Source organism: Sinocyclocheilus anshuiensis, unplaced genomic scaffold (genome assembly GCF_001515605.1).
Source record: "Sinocyclocheilus anshuiensis isolate Anshui unplaced genomic scaffold, SAMN03320099.WGS_v1.1 scaffold469, whole genome shotgun sequence".
Classification (NCBI taxonomy): Eukaryota; Metazoa; Chordata; class Actinopteri; order Cypriniformes; family Cyprinidae; genus Sinocyclocheilus; species Sinocyclocheilus anshuiensis.
The window spans coordinates 1564044-1574244 of NW_015537995.1; the positions used below are offsets into that span (position 1 = coordinate 1564044).

Below are 10201 nucleotides of genomic sequence, written 5' to 3' on the forward strand. Positions count from 1 at the left end.
TGAGAGAGAGAGAGAGAGAGAGAGAGAGAGAGAGAGAGAGAGAGAAGAGGACTCCATTTGAGGATGATAATAATGTTTCATTAGCATTCATCTAATTGATTCCACATCACTGTCAGGAGAGATACTCCAAAAGCTTGCTAAAACAAATCCAGAATCCATTTGGCACTGATCTCTTATTAAGATATGTAGAAGTCAAATAGGTACTCACGAAGATTTGCCACTTCCCGTAGGACCCAAAATAGCATTTAAACCAGGTCTCATGATCCCACTGAAAAGGGAGATAAAAAGATTATGTTCATGTCACTAGCTAAGGAATTCATCAGGCACTGTGGAAAAAATGAGGCACACTTAGTCTAAAAGTAGAGGGCCATGAGCAAATGCTGCTCATCTAAGCAATGAATCTGAATGTCACTGCATGGCTGACGAAACGCTTATTAGATTTGAAATGCTTATCAAACTATAATACTGTTAAAACTAGGTCATCTAGGTGATGCTGAGACCCTCAGTTTAACTAAGTCTTTTATTAGGTCAAGATCACACTTGACTGCATTTAACCCTGGTGGTTTGTAAACCAAGAGATCAAGAGATTAGACTCACAAACCCATTCATAATATCATATAATTGACACTAACACTACAGAGAAGAATGTCCAAAGAAACTATGCGCTTGGCTCTGGGAAATGTCAAGCTCGTTTAATGCCTTTAGAAGCAGCATTTTGGTTTTCTGCTCTCCATTGTTCTGGTGAACACATGTAAAGGTAAAAGGGTTTTATACAGCCTCATGCCACATGAGAATCTATTGATGTTTCTTTGATGTCACAAGAGACCTTTTGTATGCTTCATATGACAGAGGAGAATTTTCTCTGTTTCTGTGAGGCCATAAGAAAAGTTTTAAGATCCATAGATGCCACTGTACAAAGTTCAATGTTTTTTTTTTATATTGATTTTTTTTTTATGCCAATGACCCCTAATCACATTGCGAGGCAAATATATTTGCAGTAGTACTTATATAAAATATAGTATATAAGTAACATGTTCTTGAACACATGTACATGGCAAAGAAAGAGAAAATGCTTCACAAAATGATGCAAATGTATTTATGAACTAGGCTGTCAATAAAATAGTTACAATGAATTTAATGATTTGAAAGCGGGACAATGCTACTACTGCCATAGGAGAATCTTTATAAATTTCTATGTTGCCATAGAAGGTCTTTTGATGTCATAGGAGAGAACCTTTTTTAAATTCCTATGTTGCCATAGAGATAAAGTTCTTATGATGTCATAGGAGAACCTTTTTTTTTTTATTTCAATGATGCAAAAAGAGAATATTTGAATATTCTTATGTTATTGAATACATGAATAGAACTAATATAATGATGGAAAAAAAGGTTGTGAGAACATCAGAAGCTCATCTGAAAAAGATGTCGAAAAGCTTTATGAACCTTTAACATACTGAAGAGTGTAAATGAGCTCTAATCATTATTCATTTGACCTTTTTGTCTGTGTGATATTGACTCACTTGAGGTCCACCAGAATCTCTTTATGGACTGTTGTCTTCCTGCAGATGGGTCCGCTGTTCTGCTCCACTCTATAACGGATGCCGTGGAAACTGACAGTAGCTCCATGTTGCTTCTTTATGAGCTCCATGGCAATGACATTTGACCCAGGCATCCCATTTCTGCCCGTCTCCTCAGGGATTTGATCATGCTCAAAGACAGCATTATCAGTCATCTTCTGACAGGTTTTCTCCCTTAGAAGACATACGCAATATGAAAAAGAGAAGAAATGTGCTTAGTTTGTATGTAGGTGCAAAAACAACAAAAATGTTAGTGTTGCACTAAAATAAATATAGCTCAAGCTTCAATTTACAGTATTAATACAACATAGGTGAAACATTAGAGAACGATGCTTACCTCCTCGCGCCGCTGCAGTGACCGCTGGACGTCTGGGGTTTAAGCTCTTCTCAGGAGTATCAGATGGGGGGGGGAAATCTAATTGACTGCTTGAAGCAGAGAAGCAGAGATCTTATATAGATGGAGCGGAGGGAGGGATTTGGGGACAGGAATCAGGGTTTAAACCTCCATTGAACATTTTCCTGTATTACATTTACTGGAACACAAAATACATTTTTAATCATGAAATAAAGAGAAGTTTGTTGAGACGAGCCTTTTGATGACCCCTTGAATATCATATAAAGTAGATCAGACAACAAATAAACAGACAAACATAAATCATGTTTATCCAACAGAGATCTTTCTGGTGAAACTTTATTCACAGCTGCATTATACTTCACAATAAACTGCATATCAATAAAGCAAAGTTAGGTCCATATATAGAGCAGGAAACACTTGCAGTTGTTTTACAGATTGTTCTGGGCAAGATTCATGCACAGTTGTATTAACACTGAATATAATACATTCTGACAGAAACATATCAATTGAAAAACAGTACATTCGAAAAAAAGACCTCTATCGTACTGGATGTGCTTTTGGACCTTAAAGAGGAAGACATTAAAGGAAAAAGGCTGTTAAAAGTCTAAAATGAGAGTAAATGCTGAATGAGAACGCCATGAGAGTTAATGCAGAAATCAATAAATCAAACAACAGCATCAAAATATGAACCAGTCCTGCAGATGTGAACAAAGATACCGACTAGTTGAGGTCACATGTGTATGGCTCTACAAATAAAAATCACTGGAAATCAGAGATTACGACAGAAGCCTTTCCAGTTAAAAGCTTTAGGTTTTAAAGTTACAGCAGAATGCCTGCAATTACAATCATATCAGTGGATGAATGAAATTTCACATTTCTGCTTTAACTAGGAGACTTAAAAGAAAAGATGTATTTAAATATAATATACAATCACATATACCATAGAGTTAACTGTCCATCATGTACATTATATAAATAACATAAAACAAATATCTGGACTTTGCTCTATGCATTGTAAGGAATACCACTGAACTGTACAATCTGAACAAAAATTGTTTAGTAACACTAAACAAGCACAAGTCACAGTTTAAAACTTCAGTTATAAACCTAAAGTTGAGTTCCTTAACAGAATGACTCGGAAAAGAACAATGCTTATGGAAAAGGCGCAGCAAAAATCATTGATTTGTTTGCGAAATGTCCTCAAGTTAGGTTGCAAATTCACTTAAGTTGGAATTTTTATTAGAGTAGCTTTAAAATTGCTGGTTGTTAAGCTGGAATAAAGCATGAATGAATATTCACACTACGAATAGGAGACAAAGTTATAGAAATATGTGCTTGCACAAGGAATAGGAGTCCATACTTCAGTATGTACAGTGGTCTAACTCTGTAAATATGAGCTTATGAATGTGCACAGCCATCAGACAAAGCATGTAGACCACTGAAATGTGCTTCTGCGTGTCATTTAACACTCAAAGACTAGAGTTATGAGGATTCCAAAAATACGGAACCTCCCAAAATCTGAAAGTGCTTAAAATTCCTGTACTAAAAAATGAAATGAGATTCTCAATAACAGTACAGAGAATAATTGTTGATTCCACTATAGCACACTATTCTAAAGTATAGTATCTGCGAAAGTGAAAACCAGAACTGAGGTAACCAAATGAAAGATAGCACCACAGGTTAGGAGCTAAAAGCGGGAAAGAACCATTTTCAAGACAAGGATAAACTCGAACCTCAGAGGAACTTTAACTCCAGCAGTTCAGAAACCGCTTCTCTAGGCAAAATAGCTCTGTATCATTCTGTTGAGTCAATATAAACTCCAAAACCACATTAAATGTGGGTTCTGGCTGTAATGGTCTTTTTTGAGGTGATCCTCACAGGATGGATTAGGAGAATATTGCACATTGGTAAATTCAGACTAGGGAGTCACTTCTGTGTAACAGTTAAACCATCATTCTCTTCTTATTTTTGATTAGGCCCAACGGCCACTGGAGACGAAACTGCGACTGAAGGAGAAGCTCACCTCAGAGCTTTTGTGTTTGCCCCAGGCACCGAACGGCACCACAATGATAGTGCTGTTGTCTTCAGATCCGTATTGAAGAGCCTGAGAGGGACAGAAGAGTATGACAAGGAAAAAACCTATGAAATTATTATGCAAATCTTATGCATGTTTAAACCTGCCGCATTCACTATAAATACAAGAATCAATGAAGCTGTAGGAGTACTCTCACATCATGGTAATAGTACATAATATCACAGTATATAGTTGTTTTTGCTGGACATTCAAAAATAGTTTAGAAATCAAAATAACCAGGAGTCAATTTTATTATTTTTAATATTATCTTTTTTGTAAATCTACTGAATCACCACTTTACAAAAGAATTGTTCTTTATCTCATTTGATTACTTTCATTTTTTATTTAGAACTCTGATACACACTAAAAAAAACAAAAGACATCATCTAAATATCTGGGGTAAAATTAGCAATCATCGAACAATTTTGTGTTCCCATAAAGGGCTGAAGGTGGTACTAACTAGAACATATTCTAAAAAAAAAAATAATGGTGGATGTTGGATTCTATGACTCACCTGCTCAGATATGCATTGCGCAGCCTCTTTAGGGTCGTTACATTGGTTAATGATGTTACAGATCTCCTGACTGTTCATGATGAAGTTGATGCCATCAGTGGTGAGTGCCAGAAAGGAGTCGTGGACGTGATGCAACTGACAATACAGGTAGACTTACATCAATACAACTCGAAATATAAATTGCATTTGAATATTTATTTAAATTATTTCATTTCAAAGATAATTATATTTATTTTAAAATATTTTATAATGTAAAAAATATTTACTCAAAAGTACTCAATATAAAATTGTATGCATTGTATGCACACATATTAGGGCTGCAAGTCGATCATTTTTTTTAACCTAATTAATTACATGATGTGTTGATTAATCTAATGAATTGCAAATAACATTTGGCTGTGAAAATACCCTCAAAAGATTATTTATAGTCATTGTGTTAAATGAGAAATTATCAAGACCACATGACAAATAGTAGCTTTAGAAAGAAAGATTTTATTTGATTCGACAAAGTTTATTACATATAAATGTTTAGGCTACAACGTCTTAACATAAACTATGGAATATAAAAGAAGATAATTTGATAATTTAGATTTTTTTGTTCATGCAATGGAAGTCATTGGTAACCAAAACAGCTTCATTACCAACAGTCTTCAAAATACCGTCTTTTATGTTGCACAAAAGTACTTCAAGTTTGAGTAAATGACAATTTAATTTTCTTGGGTGAACTATCCCTATGATTTTTTTAATTTTTTTTTTATGAAATACTCTAAATAAGAAACTAAAACTGCCAGTAGGTGGCAATAAATGTCTTTATGAGTCATTCATTCATTTGATTCATTCAAACGACTGATTCATTCAGTAATTCAGTAAACGGCTCACTTTATGAATGGGCCTTTGAATCATTGATTCACCCGATTCGTTCAAAGCGCGGATTCATTCAGAAAATAAACATGCATAACGATTCTGCTGTGGCTTTATAGGTAATATTTTTGTTGGCAAAACTGGTCACAAAAATATAACACAATATTAACTTCTTATTTACTGAACTGTTGTATAAAATCACATTTGCACTCGGGACAAACAGCACTGTTCAGTGTGATATCGCTTATCATATGACATAAATATGACACAAAAACTCATACAGGAGCATTTTTGCCCAAATATCTTGAATTTTAGGGCATAACTGCATTTATGGAGCTGTTGCCCTGCATCATATTTGTCAACAGTCAACTGTATGAAATGAAGATGACGTACAGGTCTGGGGGCAGGGCCAGGGTGTTAACTGTGGCTGTGTGTGTGTATATATATATATATATATATATATATATATATATATATATAATATTTATATACAAAATATTATATACAATATATTATTATATATATTATATTATGATAATGTAAAAAATTTAATTATGATAATTACATTTTGAATATGTGAAAGTGAATTGAAAAGAAAAAGCTCTCACTGAAATCCTCTTAGTCTCTGGTTCTGCGATGACACCTGACGTTTTGAGGTCGAAATCTCCAATGCTGCGTGTCATGGCCAGTCTGCCATTGACGTGAGGCTGACCCAAACTGTTCCACGTAATACAACCTCCAGTCTTCCGTATCCTTCAGAAACAAACACATGGTGATCAAAACACATGCGCTCTGCAATGCGATGTCTCAGTCTGCTCAGAGCAGTAAGTGTACCTCTCTTTTTCATCCTTTCGCTCAGGCGTGTGATCCACAGTGAGTTTGAGGGCTTTGCCTTTGCGGCACAGCATGGCTCGGCTGTCCCCCACGCTGCCCACCACCAGCTCGATCCCATCTCTCAGCAGGGCCACAGTGGCCGTGGTGCCTGCACTCAACAGAGAGGCTGTAACACACCAGAGAGCGAGGCAGAATGGTTAGTTTGTGATGCGTTGAAGGTCACAGAAACAGTATAACATGAAATATAGAGTTTGCATCTGTTTTAGCACAATCACACACAGAAACTAAACAGCTATTTACTTAGTCCTGTTCTTAGATTTGCATGTAATGCTAGTGCACTATACTACACAATACTGTGCATATTTATGAGATAGGTACACATTGCTTTGGTAATCAAGCGTCTGATAAAAACAATTGTAAACTGAAACAAAAAAAGGGAGTTTCCAAAAGAGATGATGTACTGAAGTCGTCAAGGCAAGCAGGTAGCATTGTACCTTTTTGACTAGCTAAGGCACATAGGACGCGCATTAGAAAAGTAAACACCACTGTTTAAGCAAAACATTATGCTTAGCATAGAAAAAAAGCATTAAAAAGCATAAAAGCAATTGATTGTAAGAGGTACATCTATTTTTAGCAAATAGCATTTCTTCACTGAAAATGACTCCCACAGTAAATATTCTACAATGTGCTTTTCTCTGACATCAAATAAAACTAGTGTTATCCATATACAAAAAGCAAGCTTTGAACACAACTAATCAATCAATTTCCAGAAACCAACACATGTGAAGAAGTCAGAGCACAGTAAAGAGAGATAAAGAGAAAGACAGAAAGGAAAGAAAGAGAAAGGTCAGGAACCTTCCAAAAGTCCACGCAAGGACCCGCTGGAGCAATCTAACCCTCCGGCCTCCATAAAGGTACCGCAGAGCTGCAGCTCTTATAGGGGTAAATATATATATATATATATATAAATATCTGCCATTTATGTATTTATTTTTATAATAAAAGGTTTGCTAATTATTTGCATTGTAAAAATACTGATGCATCTAGGAATAATTTTTTAACCCACCCCTAGTATACACAAGCATGTAAGTGCTATCTATGTTGTTGGGATGGATGCATTTTACAGAGCCAAAGAGAAATCTGTGAATAATTATGACAAGATTATAAAGGTCTTCACTGCTCTGTATAAGCGATCACTGTCAAAATCATGCATTTAGTCTGCATTGTCATGTTCTGTTCATAAATGTCCATTTGGCTCTGTTACATGTTTACCTGATGCATCAAAGCAATACTTATTTAAGACTCTAAAACAACAGCTGAGAGACTAAGCATGCTTAAAAAACAAATAAATCAGTAAAATAGGACCTACCATCTGCACTGAAGTGAAGATGCCTTGCTAACGCTTTGTCCACCTCAAGAAACGCTTTGGTTAATACTAATTCCAAGTTATTCTCCTCTTCTGCAATGTCTCTGAAACACAAATAAAAAATGCAAAAATGTTAGTTATTCTGAAACACCACATGCCCCGATTCAGAAGCCCATAATGGAATGGTTTAAAGAACTAGTCTCATGTTAGTAAATACAGAGCTTGCGTCACGACAAAGCTCTACGTGAGTAAAATCATGAGCATTTGTTATATATGAAACATCTTGCATATTCTTGCAAAATTCAGAAAACAGAGATATAAAAAAAATTAAATACAAGCCCACTAATTAAATATTTCACCCAAAAATTAAACTTGATGAAAATTTTGTTTCTTCATCTAAACAGTTTTGGAGAAATTTTGCATTACATCACTTGCTCACCAATGGATCCCCCGCAGTGAATTGGTGCCGTCAGAATTAGAGTCAAAACAGCTGATAAAAACATCACAATAATCCACAAGTAACCCACACGACTCCAGTCCATCAATTAAAAACTTGAAGCAAAAATCTGTGTGTTTACATCAAGACATTCTTAACTTATAATATTAATAATATTGCTTTATAAAGATGAAAACTTTCTGAATCAGGAGAGAAATATACTGGTGGGTTTTGATGTGAGATGAAAATAAATTTGTTTCACCATTCACTTTTCTGCATGGAGCTTTTCATTTCACAAGACATTAACTGATGAACTGGAGTCATGTGGATTATTGTGATGTTTTTATCAGCTGTTTCAACTGTCGCTCTGACGGCACCCATTCACTGCAGAGGATCCACTGGTGAGCAAATGATGTAATGCTGAATTTCTCCAAATCTGTTCTGATAAAGAAACGAACTCCTCTACATCTTGAATGGCCTAAGGGCGAGTAAAATCTCACCAAATTTTTATTTTTACAGTGGTGACCAAAATTATTAGAACACTAGTATTTTCACCAGCTAAAAATGGTTTTAAGTCAGTTATTTCTATCTTTTGCTGTAGTGTGTCAGTAGGCAAAATGAATGTTTAGAAATGTAAACTGATATTTCCTACTGACAAACTAACTGACTTAAAACCATTTCTTTAGCTGGTGAAAATACTAGTGCTCTAATAATTTTGGCCGCGGCTGTTGTAAATATAACACGCACACACACAGGGCAAGATTGGACATGTCACGCAGCAGGCCACACTAGTGGGCCACACACTACATGAATATGATGGACCTAGTGTAATCGTATTTATTCTATCACAACAGCATTTAATATCCTTATCAACAATCATGAATCTAAAAAAAAAAAAATTATTATTTTTTTAAAACTATGCATTTATATTATATACTAAAGGTGGGACTCAAAGGTCATCTTCGATACTCTTTCAATTCAAGATGATGCTATAATTACTGATGCATCAATTTTTTCAGCAACAGCATTAGGTGCTAATTTTTTACTATATTAAGGTTTATAGGCTAAATCTCTGTTAAGATGAACAGAAATGAAATAAATGTGTAATAACTTAGAGGTTTAACTTAATAAGTAAAGTTTGTTATATCAATTAGTGCACATCCCTTTTCAGCCCTAAAACACAAATAGAAAATAACAATAATAAAAATAAAAAACGAATTCCTATTATCAATTGATAAAGGTTCTGCATGCCACAGTGCAGATATCTGACTAGTTACGACAACTGTCCAGTTGCAAGCGGAGTAAAGGAGCAAACATTTTCACTAAAATATTAATTTTGATAACACACTTGTTGTTTCATGCTAAATTTGTTTAGCAAATACTTTAGGAAAATCATTTAGGATATTTTCATAAAAACAGCAACTATAAAGCACAGTTCCCTAAATTTACATAAAAACGACATATGACGTTTAAAATATATATGTAAATACAGAGCTTGCGTCACGACAAAGCTCTACGTGAGTAAAATCATGAGCATTTGTTATATATGAAACATCTTGCATATTCTTGCAAAATTCAGAAAACAGAGATATAAAAAAAATTAAATACAAGCCCACTAATTAAATATTTCACCCAAAAATTAAACTTGATGAAAATTTTGTTTCTTCATCTAAACAGTTTTGGAGAAATTTTGCATTACATCACTTGCTCACCAATGGATCCCCCGCAGTGAATTGGTGCCGTCAGAATTAGAGTCAAAACAGCTGATAAAAACATCACAATAATCCACAAGTAACCCACACGACTCCAGTCCATCAATTAAAAACTTGAAGCAAAAATCTGTGTGTTTACATCAAGACATTCTTAACTTATAATATTAATAATATTGCTTTATAAAGATGAAAACTTTCTGAATCAGGAGAGAAATATACTGGTGGGTTTTGATGTGAGATGAAAATAAATTTGTTTCACCATTCACTTTTCTGCATGGAGCTTTTCATTTCACAAGACATTAACTGATGAACTGGAGTCATGTGGATTATTGTGATGTTTTTATCAGCTGTTTCAACTGTCGCTCTGACGGCACCCATTCACTGCAGAGGATCCACTGGTGAGCAAATGATGTAATGCTGAATTTCTCCAAATCTGTTCAGATGAAGAAACAAACTCATCTACATCTTGAAT

The 10201-nt window shown here is 34.9% G+C and overlaps 3 protein-coding genes across 3 annotated transcripts in view; 1 reads left to right on the forward strand and 2 right to left on the reverse strand.

The window, feature by feature from the left end:
* The window catches only part of abcg2d (ATP binding cassette subfamily G member 2 (JR blood group)), a 10010-nt gene extending 8013 nt beyond the window's left edge, over positions 1 to 1997 (reverse strand). Inside the window, exons 1-3 of the mRNA XM_016470310.1 lie at positions 1915 to 1997; positions 1521 to 1751; positions 209 to 268 (exon numbers count right to left, since the gene is read on the reverse strand). Coding sequence (XP_016325796.1) covers positions 209 to 268; positions 1521 to 1732 — 272 coding nt within the window. The 5' untranslated portion in view covers positions 1733 to 1751; positions 1915 to 1997. The remainder of the gene's footprint in view (positions 1 to 208; positions 269 to 1520; positions 1752 to 1914) is intronic.
* LOC107675808 (polycystin-2-like) overlaps positions 1 to 6864 on the forward strand; it is a 24544-nt gene extending 17680 nt beyond the window's left edge. The window contains exon 16 of the mRNA XM_016470299.1: positions 6241 to 6864. Coding sequence (XP_016325785.1) covers positions 6241 to 6258 — 18 coding nt within the window. The 3' untranslated portion in view covers positions 6259 to 6864. The remainder of the gene's footprint in view (positions 1 to 6240) is intronic.
* Positions 2238 to 10201, reverse strand: part of ppm1kb (protein phosphatase, Mg2+/Mn2+ dependent 1Kb) — an 11201-nt gene continuing 3237 nt past the window's right edge. Inside the window, exons 4-7 of the mRNA XM_016470415.1 lie at positions 6216 to 6381; positions 5990 to 6134; positions 4521 to 4655; positions 2238 to 4036 (exon numbers count right to left, since the gene is read on the reverse strand). Of these exons, the coding sequence (XP_016325901.1) occupies positions 3905 to 4036; positions 4521 to 4655; positions 5990 to 6134; positions 6216 to 6381 (578 nt within the window). The 3' untranslated portion in view covers positions 2238 to 3904. The remainder of the gene's footprint in view (positions 4037 to 4520; positions 4656 to 5989; positions 6135 to 6215; positions 6382 to 10201) is intronic.